We start from the raw sequence: 22,792 nt of genomic DNA on the forward strand, positions 1-22,792 counted from the left end.
ATTATTACCATTTTGTTCTTGAAATTAAAAGATACAACCGTGCTATAATTTTGTGCAGATAATTGGCTGTAGTTCATCAGGAGAGTTCTGAAAAAGTTGACATGTAAGTGTGGGCTGTTCCTCCCCCCCAATTTTTGGTTTATGTCTCTACTTAAAAATCCAGATGTAATTGTAATACGGGTAGGCATTCCCTGGCTAACTCGACTTTTGTTGATTAGGCTAGTGATAGTAAAGGTGCATTTGCAGAGGCTGAATATCAAAAAATGAGTCTTCTGTTGACCCCAAGAATATTGTCTGATTGCTAGTGTTTGCTGAAACTCATGCTGCTATGTCTTTTTATATTTTTAGTATCAGAAAATTATTTCCTGCAAGATCATCTTTGTGGGGACGATTCTGCATCGGGAGGACAGCATACCTTTGATGTTCTGTCAGCTAATAAACTAGAACCGTACCTTTGCTTCCTCACTGGAAGAGCTGTTTGGGAAGGAGCAGCATAATGATAACTAGATAACCCGGGGTATTCATTGTTCTGGCAAGGCCGTAAATTTTTCAGGGAGTTACTGAAATCAGAAATAGAAGGGACCTATTGAATTATACAATGTATATCCTGAACACATCTGTACAGCTCCCCTTTTAATAGTTTTTGGCTAGTGAAAGATTTAAACCTTAAAGTCGGTGCTGTATGCTTTCAAGATGAAGAGGTTATATTTGTCAGTTAAACATTTTCTGAGTCAGCACTTCCATTAGAAAATATTACTTTAGTGAAATTAAAATTTATTATTCCTTTGAAACTTTGAACAACAACAACAACAAAAGAGGTGAGTTTCCCAAAAGAGGAATTTATCAACTGTTTTATCCAGTGGAAAAATTCACAGTTTCGCTAGTCCCTGAAGGTTGAAGATTTTTTCTCAAAACAAAAATAATTAATGGGAGGGTAATTTCATTTTTGTAGAAAGTTATAATATTAAGTTATTAAATGAACTTTTTACTGTTGAATCTTTCTGAGTTGACATTTAAAAAAAAAAAAAAAAAAAAAAGATAAATTCCAGAATCACATTGTTAATTTTGGAATATGACCTGGTCATCAGTGGCTCCTTCTCCTTGCAGAATCATGCTGAATTTTGAGGTCATGGGGACGGCTGTCTTTTGCCACGGAATATTGGCACTGTATTCCTCATGTAGCATCATGGCACTATACCAAATGTCACCTTCTCGAGAACAATGCTCCAAAGTCCGTCTTTCCGTACACGAGAGCAGGAGTTAGGTGTGCCTGTAGCATGTCTTCCGGGCCTCCACTGAGTTTTAAAGGTGGCATGAGACATAAAACCTCTTCCTTATATAGGTGAAGCATCTCCCAGATGGTCTTGAATTCAGCATTTAGTTACTTTCTTGTTGGCTCAGTCTCGTCTCGTAAAGACAACATAGGGCAAGACAAGGTGGAGCAGGCCAGGAGCTTCATGCTGCTGCTGGGCGCACCACTTGATTTGGTCTCTGTGGGGCAGCGATTTTCTGGTTTCCAGCTCTGCTCAATGGAAATCTTTATAGGAACTAGGATCGGTGCCTTCCCGTTCAACGGGTGCTCTGGATTGTAGGTCCCTGCTATCGACCACACACTGTGAATGAGTGACACTATGCAGAAACAGCAAGAAGTTTTAATGTTATTTTGATTAAATTGCAGAGTACCCACATTTCTTTACTGATCTGAAAACTTTGCTGGTGCAACACAGGAAGATAGTTTGGGAATTGGAATAAAACTTAATAATTTTCCTTTTACATCTTCAGTGATGTAAACTGAGAATAACCCTTGACTTAATTTTAATTGTTCCAATACATAACATCAAATGCACATGAGATGAGAAGTGGATGCCTTTTGCCCTGTAATATAGACATTGAATTTTTGCTTTGTTCTGAAAACGAGAATGTTTCATTAAAAAATCAATGGCTTATTCAGCAGCTCTTTAGATACACTGCAAATCAGATCACAATGAGAAGCCCAGAGGTGAACAACTTATGTAGTTTCAGAAAAATGAAAATTCAAAGTTGCATAACAGGCAAAATGGTTTCTATAATCATCAGAAAAAAATCCAAGCATATTTAATACAATTTTACAAGGACAGAGTCTAGAATTTAACAGCTTATTCTACATAACTGTTTACTGCAGCAAGACTTTGAATATCCTGCAAATCATTTAAATTTCCAATTTTGCCTGCGTGGTGAATAAGAATGGAGTTGTAATTTTAACAGTGTTCAAGAACTGTAATTCCAAAAGGAAAACCTATCCAAGAATTTGAAAACGTTTCATTGCAACAGAAAGGAAGCGTTCGCAGGAGAAATGTAATAATTAGTGTACAATTTTTAAAATATTTCCAATGTAAATTAAATTGAGTGTGTGTGAATATTAAATTAAAAATTGAGCACTGGACCTGTGAGACAAGTCCACTCTTGAGTCTGTAGATCTAATATGATCTGGTTTATTTTGATCATTTGCACACCTAGATTAAAATTATTATCCTCAGTTTCAGGAGGAATTTGAGCCATGAAGCAGCTGACTTGCTCATTCATGGCGGGGAGGGGGTTGGTGGGGAGCCAAGAATTTAACAAACATATCCTGAATTAAATAAATTTTTTTTCTGGCTGGGTGTCATATTGATAGGAAATCCTGAAAGCAGCTTTTTTTTTTTCTTCCTGGATAGTAATCTACTATTACTAGAATCTCTTACAATATAGATAATATTCATCTGCATTCTTAGATAACTGCCAAGTTTGTTAGTAATTTATACTTTGTTTTATCGTCACTGTATGTTACATTTATGCAGCGCATTTTCATTGAACAAAAATGTCAGTTGGTGCCTTGACCGTGGAACAGTATCAAGTAGCACCTTACGCTGTCATACACGATGCCTGACCCAAAACAATTTGAGACCACTGACGTACAGCGTCATCACTGCTGAAACAGCAGTATTTGAGGGCATATTTGTATTTAAAAGCAGCGCCTATAATGTTGCATAAATAGGGCCAGTGAAGCCAACTGAAGGTTGAAGAGTTTATTAGACAGGTAGCAGACAGCAAAAATACTTTTGTGGTTTCATCTTTGGCTGTGGTTTCGTTGTTGTTGTTTTGTTTCGATTATTATTGGACTGTGAGTTCAGATGCTGTCTGACAAGCTTAAAAAAAGCATACTATAGAGCTTGTTTCTTTGGCTGGGATTGGTTTGGTTTTACAATAAATACTTGGAAGGACACAAGCAAAGAGTTGTTCCTACATAGTATAATTAAAATATGCTACTCCTGTGAACACAGGACGTAAAAATGCCCTGCAAATGGGAAGCAGAAGAAATGTCTGGATGTAATGTAAATTATACAAAAGTGTAGAAAAATAGTACTCAGTTAGTACTTTGCCACCAAGGAATCGGAAAAGATTGGGCTAGAAAGAACCTCCAGGCATTAGGTAGCGCATCCACCTAGCTCCAGCAACATGAATTATATCTGCATTAATCCAAACAGGTACCTGTCTAACATATCCCACAGCTTCTGTAGGCTAACTATTCCCATCCTTAATTATCGTTGCTATTAGAAAGATCTTCCTTTGGCCTAAGACCTCCCGGTTGCTGTTTAAGCCTGTTGCTGCTTGTCTTCATCCCCATAGTTATTGAAAACACCCTACTACTTTCCTCTTTGTGGCAGCTTTTAACATAATTGAAGACTGTATCGTGTCTCCACTCTGTTTTCTGTTCCCCAAAATAAATTGATACCAGTTGGCTCATTTTCCCTACCGAGCATGTCTTCTAGCCATTTCATCACCCTTGTATTTCTCTGAATTCTCTCCAATTCATCAACATTCTATTGAGTTCTGTAGTTGAGACCTTCCTGGGAGAGACAAAAGTTGAATAAGTTTGTTTGCTTTAATGTATAGCACATCAGCTGTTACGTCCCCAAATGGTGTTCCCTTTCCCTGATAGCTCCGTGTTAAGGCTTCCTGTGAAGTTTGGGCTTTCCTGTACTTCCAGAGCCTTTTCTGTTGAACCAAAGGCTAGCTGGACATACCCCGCTTGCTTTTGTGCAGCTGATTATTCGCACCTAGGGTAGTACTTTGCTTTTGTCTTTACTGAATTTATTTATTTCAAATATTTGATCGAGTTAGTCAAGCTCTTACAAAGTTCTAATCCTGTTTTTCAATGACACATCGAAGAAATGACCGTTTACAAATGGGTTTTAAATCCCAAATTATCCCTGAACTTCCTTTACTTGGACTAAAACCAGGTGTTGTTGAATGTGAGTGAGGAATGACATTGTTTTCACGTAACTGGTCTTACTTGTGGGTATTGTTACAGGACCTAGAAATTAGACCCCACTTGTTTAATTTGATGTCTGAGAATCAGAACATTACAGTAATTATGTGCTAGCAGAGAAGCTAGATAAAAGGTGACACTAATAAGGATGGAATAATTTTATAGCCTGATCAAATGAAAAATACATTTAAAGAATCAATTATGAACATGTTGCTCGCTAGTTTATTGGTGGTTGAACATGTACATTATTCCCAGTGTTTCACAGCAAGGAAAAAGACAATTCAATGTTAAAGCCTGTATTTAAGACAGTTCTTTAACGTGACCTAGATTGCAGAACTCTGTTGTTGCTGCTAGAAAAGCAATTTATTCTCTCTCCTTTAACTTACCTTTAATGAGAAAAGATGAGTCAGCTTTTGAATAGGCACTGTCTATACTGCTTTCAAATCAAAACATTTTAATAATGAAAAACAAGTAAGTGATACTGTTATACCTTAAAATGCAGATGAGCTAACAAGATTAGTGCAGTCTCATTAGGTTAATTTCGAGCATCTTTGAAGGAAGACTTCATTAAAGAGCAGACCTTTAAAAGTCTATGGACTTGTTTAGTTCACACTGTGACCCCACTATGAAAATTAATTGACTTTGTGCGTCTTCCCATACAAGTTGTACTTGCTCTTGGTAACTATGGAGACTGAAGTCAAAACTCTCCAGAATCAACAATTCTACTGGACGGTAAATACTTCCTAAATTGTCCCTCTATTAATTTCTGTTGACATAATGCTTAGAATTTTGGTATATTAATCCTTAATTATAGTGTGGTGTTTTGACATAAGGAGGGAAGGAAGAAATTTCCAAATTTTGTAGCGTGGAGATGCAAATTGCTCACAGTCAGAGGAAATACACAGGTGAGACAGGAATGGAACCTGGAGGTCTCAAGCCCAGATCAGAGTCAGACTCGGGGCTGACATCCCTCTTGTGATTTGCAAGCACAGTTCAGACACAGTTGGCTGGTTATCGGGAGAGGTGGGTAACCCGGTGTCTCTCTGTACGTCTGTGCTCCGGTCAGGGAGCGACTGTCTCGTTATTTCAGGTACGAAAAATTAAAGCAACCATTACAGTATGGAGCTGAACCAGAGGAGCTGTGTGTACTTTTGTGCAGCTAATGCCAAGTGAATTTTCTGGGGCTGCACAACTGTGAGCATCCTGAGAGAGCTGGATTAAAGCTGGCGGGGAGAGGGGGGAATGGTCAGACCTTTGTTTCGAATGGCAACGTGTGCTAAAGCTATCGGTGCTCATCTTGTCTAAGAGGGTTGGCATGCTTTCCTGTCAGTTCCTTCAGTTGTCACAGTTTTTTTGCTTTTTTTCAGTAGGTAGGAGTGAGAAGCTGAGGGCTAGCAGAGTTCCTCAGAGATATATGGTGTACAAGTGTGATAATTTAAATGGAGAGAAGTACAGAGAAAGCTGATTGCCAAGAATGATATAGGAAGCTTTTTAAAAGTGTGTTTTAAGGAGAATTTGCAAGAGGAAAACCTAATTGCTTGGTGCTTATGAAGGAGACCTAAATGAGGTACAAAATGTGCATAAGTCTCATACTAGAACTATTACCCCGTGCCGTAAAGCATATGTATCATTAGCAGGGAGTTAAGGATGGAGATTTGCCTGGCATTAGTGATGGCTACAGGTATTATGTTTGAAACCTTTACAGTTAAGGTAAAATAAAGTACGCTAATTTGGGTACGTGGTGGGTTTTTTTTTTTCCCCTTCAGATTTATAACAAAAAAGGAAGGGTATCTGTCCTAGTTTCAAAGAACTTTTTACATTGTTTTTAAAATATGCTGCCTTTAAAGTCATGTCTTCCTGTAAATAAACCCCTTCTTTTGTTTATGTGTAGCTACAGTGGTTTTTTGTAATGGGATATCTTGTATTTTACAATTCTTGCTTCAAAAGGAAAAAGTATTACTTTGGTCTGTGCTTACTGTGCAATGAGCTCAGCAGAGAGTAGTTCTGTGTCTCTCAATTGTAGGTGGTTCGTGCCAGCCCCCTGCGCAGTTTAATTTCATCATCAGTGCAAAAAAGTGAGATATTACTTAGCAAGAAAGGCATATCATGTAATACTATTGCTTTTTAAATCTCAGACAATTTCTGCTCAATTCTAATTTTAGACCGTCATTTTAATTTGTTACCAATGAATGCTTTCTAATTAAACTTATATTTAACAATCACATGCGTCAGTGAGCAACGTGAGATGACAGTGATGGAAGTGGGTGGATAACACAATAGAGGGTGACAAGAGGAGTTGATCCAGTAAGGAAAGGAGATGGATGAATTCCGGAACAGAGTAATCGGGGGAGCGAGAGAGTAGGGAAGCTGAGGAGAAAGTAAAGGGTTTATTGCTGGGCCGTACAGTGAAGTGTTCCAGGTTATTCCTAATTACCGGGTGGTGAATGCCCTGTATGCACAGGCTTGTATTTCTAGAGTAAGAATGTGTTATTCCAGATTCTGTTTGATTAGCTGAAAGTGGATTGTACCAATTCAGAACAGGAATGTTCTCAAGCGAGTTCTTACTTCCATGAATTTAACATTTTTTTTTAGCCTACATGGCATTTGTGTAGATCTCCCCAGTTATGAGCTATTTCTCTAATTTTATAAAAAATAATGTGTTTCTCGTCTTCTTTTCAGCAGTTTGAGATTCGTAGGTATAAGCAAAATTAATTTCAAATTAACTTACGCAAATATTCCTCAAAAATTACTTGGTAAATTGTAGTGTATTCTGTCAGCAACGGAAATAATAATGTGTTCTCGACAAATCACAAGTAGACAATATCATGTTAAGAGTCAATAGTGGAAGACTGTAGAAAGAAGCCTGCAATTAATTCACAGAAAGGAATTTTTTTTTTAAAGGCTGTAAAAGACTGAAAAAAAGGTAACGGGGAACATGCTTACCATATTTTTAAGACCTTCTCGGGAGCACTACTACCTATATTATACTGGGGCACTGTATTTCTCTTGCTATGTCAGTAATTGAGGCTCTATTATTTCAGCCTTTAATATTAAAATAAAATAAAACATCTTTGAGTTGGCAAACTAAAGCAGATGGGAGCCACTAGAGGATAAGGAGCACTGGTATGATTTTTTCTTTTTTCTTTGCAGCCTTCTCTGTGAACGAGGTAGATTTCTGCGTTCTGCAGTTTTCTGATTTTCTGTGTTGCCTCCACCTTATCCAGATTCTTCAACCACAACAACAAACCAAAGAATTTGGGGGGGGGGGGGTTGATCACTGTGTTCTTAGGTATTTTCACTGGACAGCCAGCAGCATTTCAGTAAGAAGCAGTGTAGATGGAAAATACAAAAATAATTGTCAGATAATCAGTACATTAAATGCATTTTAAAAAGCAAATAGTATGACCAGTAGATTATGCAAAATTCAATGTTTGGTCCGAATGAGCTAGTCTTAAACTCCTCTCTGCTTTCATTACCCCTTCCTTTGAGGGCTTGCACTTTCCGGACCTAACGACTGAACAAACGTGGCATGCATAACTCAACAGCTGTCATGTTGAAGGACATACTGCTTAATGGTATCTCGGCCTCCTCAAAATCCGTTCTTGTACTTCTGACCATCAAACGTGTGGTATGTGAAAAGGCATTGTAAGCCCAGTGTGACAGGTATTGATGGTATTGCAAGCATCTTGAAACAATAAGCTTTTTTTTCTGAGGTAAGTTGCTAAATAATTCCTTTTTTTTCTGGAAGGTGATTAAATTAGAAAAATAATAATCACCAGTAGAACTCTGAATTCCTTTCGCATCAGCACTTCAAGGAATGCAGCTTTCAGCCTTTTGTGTGCTTAAGGAGGTTCCCAGTTTCACATCAGTAGCTGGTGTAGATGCTCAGATTCTAGCCTGTGACGGTAGGAAGTGGCATGAATCTTCTGTTTTACCTCTGGACGAAAACAAGGACTTACCCAAAGGTCGATGGGTTTTTTTGTTGGCAAGCTAGTGGCTTATTTACCCGGTTCTCATGAAAGTCTGTGCTTCTCCAGTGTGCCTTAGAGCAGCTTCTGTTTGGTGAAGCAGACAGCTCCGTACTTAATTTGCTGTACTCTTTCCGCTCCCTTTAAAAGTCTGAATGTTTTATAGTACTGTGGTTGTGAAGTACGTGCTGCAAGCTCCCGTGGCTTCTGCCATCTCTGTGTAATTGAGTGTACACGTTTGGTTGCCATCAACTAAGCAGAAGGAAGTATTTTATTGCCCTTGTTAAGTGCGTTGTGCTTACTTTGTGCTTTCACTAGTAACCTGCGTGGATAAAAAGGAGGATCAGCTGGACTGTTTGCTTCTCGTGTTGATAACAGTCCAAATGGCTTGGGTCCTGCAGTACCTAGAACTGTATTTGAAAGGAAAATATTAGTCTTTAATTGAAAAATCTGTAGTTTTGGTTTTTGTTGTATTTCCAATATTCTGCTTCTGAAAAGGTACTTTGTTGGGTTTTTTTTTGAAGTAATGTTTCAGGAAGATAGTTCTTTATCCTTCTTGAAGACACAGAGCAGCAACTTCGTTGCTCAAATGACTATAGCTCTTACTCATTTCTGAAGAACTTAAGTGCACTTTTTGGGCAAAGTTTGTTCTAAATTTGTATTTCCTTGTTTGTTAGGTAGGAAAGCAGTTTATCTACAGCAATGTCTGATCACATGTACTGGTTGAGGTTATTCTTCTTTCCTTAAATTAGTTGACTGGTCATTGTTTATATATTACAATTCCTATTGTATCCATATTGTTTCTAATTAACTGTACCAAGTTATTCACAGAGAAGTATTAGAATAGAAGAAAAACATTTGTAACAGTTTGTAATTTCAAAATTACCATAAAGATCTTAGAAGTTGATCATATAATCTTTCAGCACGAGAAGCAGACTATTTCATAACTCTCATTCTAAATTGTAACTTGATATCATTAATTGTTTTACTAAGAGATTAATGACTTTGCCAACATAAATGGGTCAATACCTTATGATCCGTAGCAAATGGGAAAACACAAGGTCAGCTTTCACCATGCCCTCAATATCCAAAGTAAGAAAAATATTTTTCCTGAAGCATGGTTTCTAGGAACTAGACTGAGGGGAGACAAGCCAATCTGCCAACCATACTCTGAATTAGCATAAATTTCAGTTGCTAGTATTTCCCAGATGTCTCCACTTGAAAACTACTTACTCCATCTTTGTTTTATTAAATTAACAACAACAAAAGAAAAAGAACAATTTCTTTAAAATGGAATTTGATATGTGAAAGAGAGGAATGGAATGTCCCCTTAGCAGAGTATTATTCATAAAATGAAACACATTTGTTTGTGGGAAGAGCACTTGAAATGGTCTAAAGAATAAAGTGGCACACAAGCAAATGCCAGAATGGCACTCGCTTCTGAAAGCTGTTTTTCTGAACCTGAGTTTTTATATTTAATTCACAAATAAGCAGTAAAATACAGTACACATTATTGACAGCCCCAAAAAATACAGGGCCATTTTATGCCTCCGCCCATTGAACGCACTCGACAAACAAGGTAGGATATTTCTCAACAAAGTTTTGCTGTAGCTGTGTCAGGTTGCGTAACTCACAGAGGAGTTCCTCTGCCGTCTCACATCGTGAGACCTCTAGTCTCGTATCTGGGATATTCCCATAATCCAGTAGCACTCGTGAGTCCAAGACCAGGTAACTTGGAACCAGCAAGTCAGATCTTCAGCTTTCCATCCTCTGCATTGCCTGGATAGCTCCAAGAGAAGAGCCAGAGGGATTGGGGAACTTAGCTAACAAATTTTGCATTATTATTGAGGCCACATGAGGAAGGTTTAAGTGTTGATAAGAGCTGAATTGGTGGATATTGAAAAGAGATCGGAATTCAAAACCTCATTTATCAAGTGATGGAGAAAACTGTTTATAACGTCCTTTACCAAATCTTGTCTATCAGAAATACTTTTAGCAGGTAATGCCTATTTCTTAAAAAACATCATTTTTGAGAATCTAATACTGACTATAAATAAACTGTAAGGAGGTGAATAAAGGATGGTTCTGAGCTAGCTCATGCTCTCCTACTTTAAAAAAAAAAGAAGTGTGAGTGGAAAAGTCAAACTAGGTAAAAGGATCTGTAAAAAAGGCATCCTTATTTCTGTTGGTCATTGTGAAACAGAACACTTGTACTACGTGGCTTTTGAATTCCAGCTAGATATCACATCCCATAAGCTTGATACTTCGTATTAATTCCAGACAAGGTGGTTTAGTGATACAGCCACAAGATTGTTTAGGCCTAACAGGAAAGGAATTGTAGCCAGACATCCTTTGGCGGATGACAAAGCTGTGAACACTGCTGGAAATAAGTTCGTGCTTCACAAAAGAATTTTCAGGGTGGGATTACCACCTCTGGTAGCTGTCCCTAAGCAGTCTTTTCGAATTCATCAGTAATGTTTGCGTGACTTGTAATGGAAGCAGGGTTTTAAAGTCTGGTCTTAAGGACTTAAGGACGTGCTTATCTTGCATAGTCCCACTTTGGCCAAATCTAGATAGAATCCCAGTGAACAGTAAATTTTTGAACAATTCTTACTGTAGTCTCTAAATCTCCCATTTCCTTTGAGTAATTTTGTCAGAAAATAAGAAAAATAAAGCATATTTGGACTGCAGTATTTAGATGTTAGGGAAATAACTGTCAGCTTTGAGTCAATTGAATATTCATGCTATGGTATCTGCTTTTATTAGTTTCATCTGCTGAGCTCTGCATTTCTTTTGCTTTAATTTTTTTTTAAACTAACTTATTGGGAAAAAAAACCCCACCCAACTACATTACTGCAGTTTCTAGTTTTGGTAACTGCCCAGTAAATTGAGGCTTTTTTCTAATATATGTGTTTTCCCCCTTCATCCTTTAGGGACATACTCTGATTGATCATGCTACGTGTAGCTTTTATTGAAACAGTAGGCACAATCTTCAGTGTCTGTTGCTTCATACAGGCTTATAATTTGGGCTGATGCTTATCTTCCTGCTTACTGCAGCCAACCAAGTGTCAGTGCTGCTGCCTCTTCTTTGTCCTCTTAACCCAAAGAAGTGATAAAGATCGATGAGATCCACACTTTATCAAGTATCAGGAAAATTTTGTTTGCCCTAGGGTTTCATTTCCTTTCTGCTTTATATAATGTTAACTTTACAGTAGTGGTTATCACAGCAGGCATCTTGCAGCTGAGGAGACAAGCAGTCACCAGGGATACTGCCTCGTGCGCTGACTGCCTGCAACGCTACTGCTCTACCTACCACAGCAAGTCGTTTGTTTGGGGGTTTTCTTTCCGCGCAGAATTACAGAAATCTCCTTTGCGTTAACCCTAATTAAATGCAGATATTCAAAACAAAATAGTGGTGGGTTATAATGTATTTTGGCTACCTTGCCCTGTCTCAGGAGACCGCTCTGTTTGAGCAAAGGGTGCCTCGGACTGTATTCATTTCTTTTGCACGCATAATCACTTTTGCAGTTTTATCTTTTCCTTACCTTGCAAAAGATAAATAATCACAAATGTTTGAGTAGCAAGAAGCCCTGTATTTTCTGCTGAAAAGAAATTATTTTTAAATATTGTAAATCTGTATTTTTTTAAGATGATATATGCAGACAACTGCAGCCAAGATATATTATTCATCAAAGACTGTAGCAATTCACAGAAGAAATGATAAATATGTAGGAAACCTAAGATTGATGGAGTTTATATAGGCTAAATCCTGTATCTTTCAGGCTATATTTCTGACTGTTGGAGCTCCTTTACTTCCCACTTATTCCAGGTGAGAGCTTAGCAGTCTTTCAAAGCAAGTCCTAGGACAGGCGACAAATCTGACCCTGGGGGGTGTGAAAAAAATAGAGCACTAGGAAGTAGATCAACTTATGAATGATTCATAGAGAAAGTGAGCTTGAAGGAAGTGAAGATGATGTCTAGGGAAATACAATGCAAAACATGAGAGCCTCCTGGCTACCATGGGAAATACCAAGAAATGTAAGTACAAATCTAATAGTGAAGGAAAGGAGTGATGGGAACAGCAGTGAGAAACCAGTGGAGAAAGAGTAAAATGTGGAAAACAAAGGCATTAAAAGACCTACAGATGTAGGTGGAACTTTGAAGCCTATAAAGAGCGGGTAGCATATATAATCCAATGCATATAAAGTCAAAAAGGCAAATAAAGCTGTGGAGATACCTCCAGAGTCTCAGTTATAGCTGACAAATTTATTCACTGTTTTTGAAAAGCATCGTCCTTCGAGGTTAAGAAAAGAATGCAGAGCATCTGTTATTATTGCTACCTACGTGCCATCCTTCATTTAGAAGGAGAGAAGAAAAGAAAGAATTCTAGTCAAATTGCTAGTGAAAAAAAGTGCAGTTATCACTGATGGACGAAACACAGGTGATGTAGGGGATCCATGTGAGCACAGAGCAGATGCTGAGGGGTTTATTCATAATTGAGCAAATCCGTTGTCCTTTATTTCGGATGTGCATGTTCCATGTAGGAATGAGGAAAGGCCAGGGCAGATGGTAGCAATTGAAGGATGAATGCTATTGCCATTTAAATCATTAGAAAATATCCATGGTGAGTAAAGGTCCCATCTTTTATGGGAGAGGAAGGGAGAACTAGTGATCATATTTATAGACTAAAACATCCTTTTCTTCCTTTCCTTCATAGGAGTCAGAGCCTGAAAACCATTATGCAGCAACTACCTTGTATTTAAAGGGAAGTTGCTGTGGATTATTCTCTCTCAAAGGTAGTAGGTGGTATGTTTTGAGGAACAGATTGTATAGATCTATGCTAAATTGAAAATGGAAGAAGCCTGAGATAAGTGACTAATATGGGGTAAAAATGAAAGGAAAAAACATTCATCCAATGTGCTTTTTTGCTTTCCAAGCTGTATTAAACTGTAATGGTGCTGTTCTACTATTACCAGTTCTCATGTTCCTGAATTCGGGAGTTTTGATAGACTTACCTGTTGCTCCTCACTTGGTGCCTACGGGTGTAATTACTGCTCAGACGGTTTGTACCTCTTCACTTACCAAGTCATGATTCAGTAGCTGTAATGAACTCTCTTTATCTTTGAGAACTGAAGTTATCCCTTTCCAGGTTTGTAAGCAGTAAGGACCACACTAGAGACAAAGGTGTGATGATGGGGAAAAAAGAAAATGAGACTTTTAAGAAAGAAATTCCAAAAAATATGTGGTGTGCACTTAGGGCATTCCTTGGTATGAAGCAGCTTTCAAGGATCACACGGTGCGTGCAGTCCAGCGCATTTTCCAAATAAAAGTTTTAAATCTAAAGCAGGCTCACAGATGGTTCTAATGAGCTGGTCTTTGAGATACGCTGTAACTTGAACAAAAATAGTTTAACTCCTAAGACACTAACGTTTCAAGATGACTTTCAAGCTAAAGCACTTGCAGTACAATTTTCATGCATATTTTAATTCTATATGTATTTCTAGCCTTCCTTTTATATAAATTACAGTGCAGTATCACAAAAGCATACATTGGGAGCACTTTTGCACGTTGACTGATGCCTGTTTCTCCAGCACTTTTCAAACGCTACAAACATTTAGGTTTTGAACAAACGGTAATAAAAAGGTTCAGATTTCCTGTGCAAATTGAATTTTTAAAGTGATACAGCACAGTATCCTCCTAAAAGTATTGCTCATCTTGCTCATACACAGGACTTTCAAACTAAGAACAAGATCCAAGACTGAATTTTGAAGATTAGCGTGACTGATAATTACAAAAGGGGAAAAGAGAGCAGTTTTTTAGTACATGTAAAAATGGCACCTTTTCAGAATTATTTTCATTTACAATAAACGTTCAATATTAAATACTTTAACTCCCAGAAATATTACTGTAAATCACCAAATGAAGCAATGCGTTTAGTAAATTAACCTTTGTCAGGAGATGTAGACTTAGGTAAGTATACATGTAAATATTTGTACATATTTTCTCTGAATCTGTCTCTTAAGTGTCTTGGAGGTTGTGTCGAAATTCGCCAAGAATTACGTGTAAATACAGAAGTTGGTGATAAACAAAACAGCAGAGGATTTCATTCTGCCCAGACTTCTGCCTTATGTAGTTATTGCAATCTGTGTGTAATAGCTTTACAAACGGTAAAACAGACCTCAGCAGACCACAGGCATAGGGGCTTTTTGGTCACTTCATGTAGGTGTAAATGACAATTAAAAACTCAAAAAGAGTTAACTGCTACTTCTACAAAAAGAAATGCTAGTAATAAAAGTATCATCAAATGGTTTATAGCTTCATAGCACAGCAAATATGTATTAAATAGTGTTATTGTATTATTGTCTATTGCAAAAATAGCAAGAATTAATTTATAATCTATTTATTACATGGTTTGAAATTCTAACAGCATTCTGACTTACAACACCATTTCAAAACAACGTTCTTTGTGTCTCCTAAGCTCTGAGAGACATTTTACTTCTTTGTTTCATCTTAGGTCTGCCTTATGGATGGGAAGAAGCTTATACAGCAGATGGAATCAAATACTTTATCAAGTGAGTAGTTCTGGGGGAAAATGGGTCAGAGTTTAAATAAAAGCACAACAATCTAAACACGTTTTTAAACCTAGAATTAATGAAAAATTAATAAAATAACATAAGCTGTGATGTGTTCTATATACATCTTTATTGCCAACATCACGTGTTCTTTTCTGGTTTTTGTGACTTCGCTGTCCAGAGGGTCCTAGAGGGCTTAGTCACAAATCCAACTGAAATTCAGTGAGTACTGTGTCTCTCAGTCCTTCAGATGTCTTTGAGAACCCCAGTCTACAATGTTAAGAACTTCCCGAGTTACGTGTTTGACACGATAACGGACCTAGGAGATAAGAAAAAAAAAAAATAAATCTCATCCCTTAAATAGTTTACGAGTATAAATATCTATTTTTTTAAATGCCCTTATATTTTGGGGAGGTGTAAGAATTCTCAGAATTCTTTTAGATTTCTAGCAGGTAATGCTCTGGTTTCACCTAAATCTGAAGTTACTGATGAGTTTTTTTGATGTCATATCCTGCTCCCTTGTGTGGCAATAAGTTGTTCTGTTGCTGCAAGAGGGTGAAGGAACAGGACTGAAAGCATTTAGTTGTATTTATAAAGTGATCAAGAGCTTTCCAACCGCCATACCATTGATTTAGAAGAAAAGTCATTATGCTCTAGACTTTACACTCGAGATGCTAGATGGAAGCTTACTGAGTATCAGAGCGTATTGACGTTCCATGGTGTCACTGGCTGCAGGTTAAGCAACTTTTATTCCGTTCATAATGCCACTGACCCTGCACCAGGTGCAAAAGCCTTCTCTCATATTCTGCATATATACTATTTTCTGTTCTTGATTTCTGCCCGATGTAAATTATACCTAAGGTTTCTGTAAGGTTTGCTCTCTACATTTTCAAGGGGTTGACAAAGCCGTACTCTTTGTAGCTGGTTTATTAGAAATACTTATATTAACTAATAGCAAGTTTCACTGAGCAGTGTTCAGGACAGACATTGCAACAGCAAGCAGTTGTAATGCACCCCCACAAAAAATGTGACAGAAAAATATGTCTGTATCAGAAGTTACCTGTGATTTTTTTTCTTTTTTTTAGAAGATATTGCAAACAAATTATTTTTTCAAAACTCTCCAGAGACTGGAGGAAAGGTGACGTTGATAAGATGCTACAGTAACATGGTGTCTAAAGCATAAAGAAAACCTCTGCAAAAGCTTTAAAAGCAGCACTCATTTGAAGATGTAATCATCTGGGGAAAAAAAAACCCAAACAAAGCACTAAGCCTGGGCCTTTGTTACTTGCTTTTTGGCTTTGCTTAGCTGTAAGATTTCCAAAAGCTTCAGGAAGTGAATAGGCCAGAATATAGTGAAAATTATTTTATCTAATGGATTAGTATTCCTCTAAAAGATTGAAGCAAGTGGTGAAAAATATAATTAATCTCTCTTCCATATATGTCATTAATCATTGTTTAATTAATAGCTAGTTATTCTATTTGCCGAAATTTGCATATGGTTTAATACCTATAGGTGCCACGAAGACACTATTTGGTGGGTGGACTTCCACAGCCTCCCAAAAGACAGGAATGGCAGCAAATAAATCTTTGCAGTGAGATAAAATTACTTTTATCCCAAACTCTTATAAAAGTCACGTAAATAACATTGAAGTTTATGCATTAGCTAGCCAAGAAAAGCAGGGATATTTTTTTTTTTTCTTTTTTTTCAAACATACTGCTCTGTTGTCCTTGACTCACCCCGTGGTGCCTCGAGCTAGATGTATTAAAGCAGACATGGTTTTTTCTGCAGAGGTTTCCAAACACACTGTATATGATACTGGATTCCAGTTCTAATCAAAGGGCAGCTTTTCTTTTCAGACAGATGTAGGTTAGTGCATGGGATTTATAACAAAAAAAATTGTAGAAAAATAACTTGGGAAATGAAAGTGAATTAAAAGCCAATTTCATAGCAGTGGAAATAAATACAAGAGCTCTATTAAAATAGAGCACTGTTCCCTTGGTCTCCATCTGTTGATAAAGGGAGCCGTTACAGGACAGTTGGAAAGTTAAGGTGGATGCTGGATTCTGTTCTGGGTGAAACAGCTGCAATACTCTCGGTTTGTACCTACCTAATCGAAAACTGAGCTTGATGATAGTGTTGTCTAGCAATAATAGCAAATAAAATTTAGCAGCAGAAGAGAAGAAATCTCACATTCTTGAAAAATTTTCCCCCTCTTTTTTTTTTTTCTTTTCTGGTTTCGTTACTGTGCTTCTCATCCAAGTACTTTCCTTGATGACTCAGCAGAAAACTAGATCTGCCGAATATGTGCAAGAAATTTCTTTCAAGTTCTGCACTTGAATGCTGAGCTACTGCAGATGGGACAATAAGATGCATATTAGCAGCAGCAGAATCTCAGCTGGTCTAGGTGGTGGAAGCCTAATTTGCAGAAAGCGTCAGATGTTTTGCAAGTTATCCCCACTTGCTAAAACTACGGATTTGAATTCAGTAGTTCATGAAAAAGCTTTTTCAGGAATTTTTGCATATCTGATCTTTGGTTGTTAATGATTCATGAACGTTCTTCCCTCCTCTTAGTGTGCTCCTAGCATTACAAGTGATAGTGCCCCAGGTTTTCCATCGTTGTTGCCTTCTGTGATCTGTGCTGTAAAGTTCTGCATATCAGCCTTTACGTGGCAGGGGAGGAAAATCTGTCCATTTTAGTTGCAGAGAAGGGTATGAAGTCACCCTTCATGACCACTGTCTAAAAGCTTCTGTTCTTCTGAATGGAGCCACCACGTTGAAGTGGTGTTGAAGAGCTTTTAATGCCATCCATTAGAATGGATTTAACTAAGCAGTGCAATAAGACAGTAATTAATATTAATTTTAACTATTTCCTTATTTTGCGTTCATCGCTGTTTCCAAATGCCTTTACAGAGAGTAAGCCAGGCTTTTGCATGCTTGAAAATTCATACTTCTTACTACACGTTGTAATGTGCATGAAGTCAGTCTGAGAAACTTAACTATTTAGAGGAAGGAGCAGGGGTTGTGTAAGTCCCTCGTTTCTAACATTGAGTGGTAGAGAATTCAAGATGAAAATTCTACCCAACATTGAAAATAGCCTTTTTTAGGAGGAAGTTAGCCTGAGGTACATCTTATCAGCTGATCCTTTCAGTAGGATTTAATCTAATTGTCTAAATGGGGATTAGCAGAATAGTTGATTCTTTACAGCCCTGGTGCTAATGCTGTAACCTTCTTGTTCTCTTTGGCTGTGAATTTCAGTCCTTTCATTCTCTGGTGTTTAGAACAGCCAAAATCATGAGGGGCTTAAGAGTATTTCCACACTAGCCTACTTCCATGTATACAAACAGATAGAAAAACATGTTATAATTCCCAACGTGTAGCCACAATTAAACTGATCTTATAGGTGAATTGTCAATTTTCTTATTATGCAGTTAGGCTGGGAGGCTATATAGAAGCTGCAATGGCTCTGTTTAAATCCACAGCAGTTTTACAGTATGCTAAGGACAATCAAATATTATTTTAATTAGTAGCTGCTTTCAGTTCCAACGTGCTTTATTGGGCCATCAAGTAGCTGAGTCCATAAATCTCTATGTTATAAATCTAATGCAGTAAACACCCCAGAATGGAATCTTAATAGCACATAAGCTTGAGAGAGCTTGCTGTGAGATTTCCATAAATATCTCTGAAGGGGGTGTAGCAATATGAAGTGCATGAGAAATCAGAGTTTAAAAGAAGCAAACCAGCTGGCTTGTGTTACACACCAAAGTGAAGCCCACGTATGTGAATAACTGACATGAATAAAACATTTACATGGCTGTATTCCTAAGGGGCTGACCAGCTCTCCATACCTACCAGGGAAATCTGTATCTTGTCCATGAATTCTCACCTTAAGACAATTTTTGAAACCACCTCTTTTATTCAGGAAATCATTTCAGCCTCTCAGTAAATTATTTCAATCAACCGGGTTGCTAAGATCAGTCACAAAGTACTGGCAACTGTGAGGAAACTACCTTTTAGACTGCTGGTGTGTTATAAACTCACATGATTTTGTGTTAGGCTTTAAGGTCACGTGTGCAGGTTTACCATGAAATAGCGAGCAGTAATGTAAGCTTCTCTGAGTTACATCTCAATATGCATTGGAAAAAAAAGCAAGTTCAAGTGTTGTACTAATATAATGTAAATTAACAGGTATCAGAAGGACAAAAATTACACCAGTAGACTAAAAGGTAGGGATCAGCTTCATTGCTAGTATAACTGTGCTTTCCTCCTGCTGGAGAGTAAAGGTTGAATTTGGCCCCAGATATGTTTTAAGATAACCTGGTGTACTTTAAAGTAATGGAGAGGGCAAGCTGTATTTGATTTTGCATGTAGCAATGCAATCAGTCATTCATACATAGCACCAGATTCATGCCCCATCAATGAACGTGTAATAGAAACACATTACTGGTGCCTGTTTCCTCACCAATTTATGTTTGGTATTTCTGTCAGCCAGTTTGGTTAAGAAGAGTTGAGATTCTGACCTCATTTGCTCAAAGCAACAACTGAATATAGCCTAATGGGGTTTTCAGCAGTCCATCGCATTCCAAAATCATAGAATAAAATAATAGAAAAGTCTGGGTTGGAAGGGATGTCTGGGAGGGATCTTGTATAACTGTCTGTTGAAAAGTAAATTATCCAGAGCCCTGTCAAACCAAGTCTTGAATATTTCCAGTGAGGGAAATTCCACCACCTATCTGGGCACCCTGTTCCCGTGTTTAGTTGCCCTCACAGTGAAGAATATTTTCTTAATCTAGATGGAGCTTCCCCTGAAGCAATTTGTGCCCGTTGCTTCTTGTCTGTTGTCATACATCTTTGAGAGAAGAGTGCCTCCATTTTCTTTATAACTACCTTTTAGGTATGGGAAGACTTTGATTAGACACTCACACCCCACCCCCTGAGCTCTCTCTTCTCTAGGCTGAACAAACCAAACCCTTTCAGCTTTCCTTCAACATTTCAACAAGGCCTGGTTGGATGGGACTTTGAGCAACCTGATCTAGTAGGCGTCCCTGCCCATGGTAGCGGTGTTGGAACTAGATGATCTTGAAGGTCCCTTCTGACCCCAACCATTCTATGATTCTTCATGTGCCAAGTTCACCAACCCTCTAATCATCTTGTTGACCCTCCGCTGGATCCTCTCCAATTTTTCCATTGTCTGTCTTGAACTTGGAGGACCAGTGTATTGAAGAGACCCCACATAGTAAGGTAAAAAAGTTTGATATTAAATAATTTTACTTACAAGATGATCAAGGCTGTTCTGTTGTAAGAAATTCAATTATTGGTTTTCTAATAGAAATTCCTGTCCCAAATAGACATTTTATCTGTAAGTCCCAGAAACACAAAGGGGCTAATGAGCCCTCCTAAAGTATCACCTACATCCAGATGTGCATGTATGCACTTACGATTCAGCTGGGAGGCATTAGGATGGGAAAAGCTTTGGAAGTAAGAGAAGGGGCATCTTGTTCGCTTTTAAAGCTAGTCGTCTGGCTGGGTTTGCCCAGGCTTAGTTCAGGTGTAACACTGAATGAGTTTACTAAGTGTTGTAACGACTGTTAGAACAAAATTTCGTCTTTGTTTTATGCTCTGGCATTAAAAGTCCTCGTGGAAGTCACAGCACTGCAAGCAGTTCAAACAGAAAGTGTATTCTGTCATTGAACAGATTTTGTGAATTAGTAACTTCTGGGGTTGATTTTTAAATGGGAGAAAGAGTCTATGCATAATGGCTCTCCCAGTGAAGTATCCTATATGCTAATTAATTAATAGTTATACACTGGTGGTTTAGAATCACACAGGAGCAGTGTGACAAGCTATAGCTAGGACATTGATTTTTTTTCCCAGGAAACCCATTATAGTTAATCTCTTCCATCCTCCCACTGTGTTCACCTTTAACATATGGCAGCTCTGTATCATGAGACTGGCACCTAAAATTAGGTAGGGCCTTGCTATTCTCCCTCCCACTCCCACCCACTCCTTGCATATGTATACAGTTTGTAAGGACCAGCTGTGAATTTTGCCCCTGTAAACACTTTTTCTAGCGTTTTAATAGGACTAGGTTCCAACTATTCCATGTTAACTGTTATTTTCCTCAAGATCATTTATCTTAAATTAAATTTTCCTGAAAGACAAGCAAAGTTTTCAAAAGTTTGTAAACTTTTGAGATCTTTTCCCTTAGATGTGTTAGGGCCTGTGGTGTTTTCTATCTTATAAAAAAGGGAAAACAGTAATATTTGATTTAGGCTGTATTTCAGCAGTTTATCTAAAAATCAGAAGTTTCACATGGAAATACTGTGTACTTCAGTGTGACAAAGTAGACAATGGAGGTGCCTTCATTGGAAGGTGTAGAATTTGGTTCATGTTAAGTAGGAGGAGCCTGAAGTCGATACTTGTAAAGTACAGATGAATAAAACCCACACATGGCATGTTCTGGTAGCTTTTGAAATCATGCCTAACAAATCAGGCTTCCACTTTGAAAGCCAACACAACATAGTTACGTCTTTTATAATAGCCTGGTTTGTTTGGTTTCGCTTGGGAAGGAGCCATCATTAATTTCACTGAAAGCTGGGCATTCTCAGAAACTGTTTATGATTTTATGACTGAACTAAGAATAGCAAAGCATGTGTGATAGATGAAGAAGTTCTGTAGTATAAACATTGATGTTTTATAGCACCAGACCTAAAGGTATCATAAAAGGAAAGTAAATCACAACTGATTTTACTTACTGCATGCTAAATTGAAAAAAACAATGCTGTTCCTTTGATAAGTGTACTACTGCACTATAAAGGACCAAAAATCCGGCATACTGAGGTGCGTTCAGCCCAGCCTCTGCTGTCCCATTCCAGTATATAGTAGTATATTTAAGTAGTGGTTGGAGTGGTCCTTCCTAGAAGAAATCGAGTCAATAAAGTTCAAATAATAGCAGAGCTAATCTAGAAGTAAACTTCTGTATGTTCCACTCAAGTTTCAGTGAGTTCAGAGCATCCAACTAAGAAAACCCGTGATCTGCTGTACTGAACATGCAATTGAAATCCCCCGGGATTAAATCCAGTACCAGCTCTGCTCCAACTCCTTGTATAGCAGTAGGCAAGTTGCACCAAAATTACCAGTTATCAAAATCATCATAGTAGGTGTCCCCATCTCAATAACGTCGATGTTTTCTGAGTAGGAATGGGTATTCTGAGGCTCTGTTTTCTTTGAGTTCAAAGCAAGATGCAATTAATTACTTTGCATCTCTTAAAATTGGACCTTTCCTATGTTACATGTCACTGAAAAATAGCGGTTGCTTTTGAAAATGTTGCCTTTTACCTGTCATCCTCAAGCCCTCCTATCTGAAAATAGAGGAAAAAATAGTTTGTATCGTCACAAGAAGTTTCAAATGTTTAAATAAAACTGGCTCAGCCCTAACCAAGTGCTAACTGTTATTACCACTTCTTAATGTATAACAATCCAAAGCTCTATGCATCCATCAGCTCAACATCAGTTCAAACACTTTCGGATGTAACCTTATGAATTTGGGTAATCCTGACATTTTTCTTTTTGATTTTTGGATATCCAACTTGAGAACTTTTATTTTCACAAAGTGTTAACGCCTGCCCGCTGAGGTACGTGACTCTGCTGTGTCTCAAGTTGGTCAGGAGGAATAAATACATCCATCAGTAATAGTCCTCTTCTGAAAATTGTACCCCCTAGTTGCTTTTTGTTCGTGGTCACTGTTAACGGAAGGACTTACTAAAAGACACAGCAATGATTTAGTATAAGACATTTTGCTGACTCAAAAGACTTATAGATAGCCAGGATAAGATGAAAATTCCAAATAATTTCTAAGGTTTAGAAATGGTTTATTGCCAGATATTTGGGTTCTAGGGAAATCAGTTTCTCTGATTTTCACTGAAATCATTTTGCATGACTGTTAAGGAAAATAATCTCAGATGTA

At 37.8% G+C, this 22,792-nt stretch overlaps 1 protein-coding gene across 2 annotated transcripts in view; it reads left to right on the plus strand.

Moving 5' to 3' along the window:
• Positions 1–22,792, plus strand: part of STXBP4 (syntaxin binding protein 4) — a 66,794-nt gene that overhangs the window by 36,022 nt on the left and 7,980 nt on the right. For both annotated transcript variants that reach the window (XM_086473677.1, XM_086473678.1), the window contains one exon: positions 14,771–14,828. In XM_086473677.1, the coding sequence (XP_086329803.1) occupies positions 14,771–14,828 (58 nt within the window). The remainder of the gene's footprint in view (positions 1–14,770; positions 14,829–22,792) is intronic.

The sequence above is a fragment of the Leptosomus discolor genome, chromosome 15 (assembly GCF_034619465.1).
Source record: "Leptosomus discolor isolate bLepDis1 chromosome 15, bLepDis1.hap2, whole genome shotgun sequence".
Lineage (NCBI taxonomy): Eukaryota > Metazoa > Chordata > Aves > Leptosomiformes > Leptosomidae > Leptosomus > Leptosomus discolor.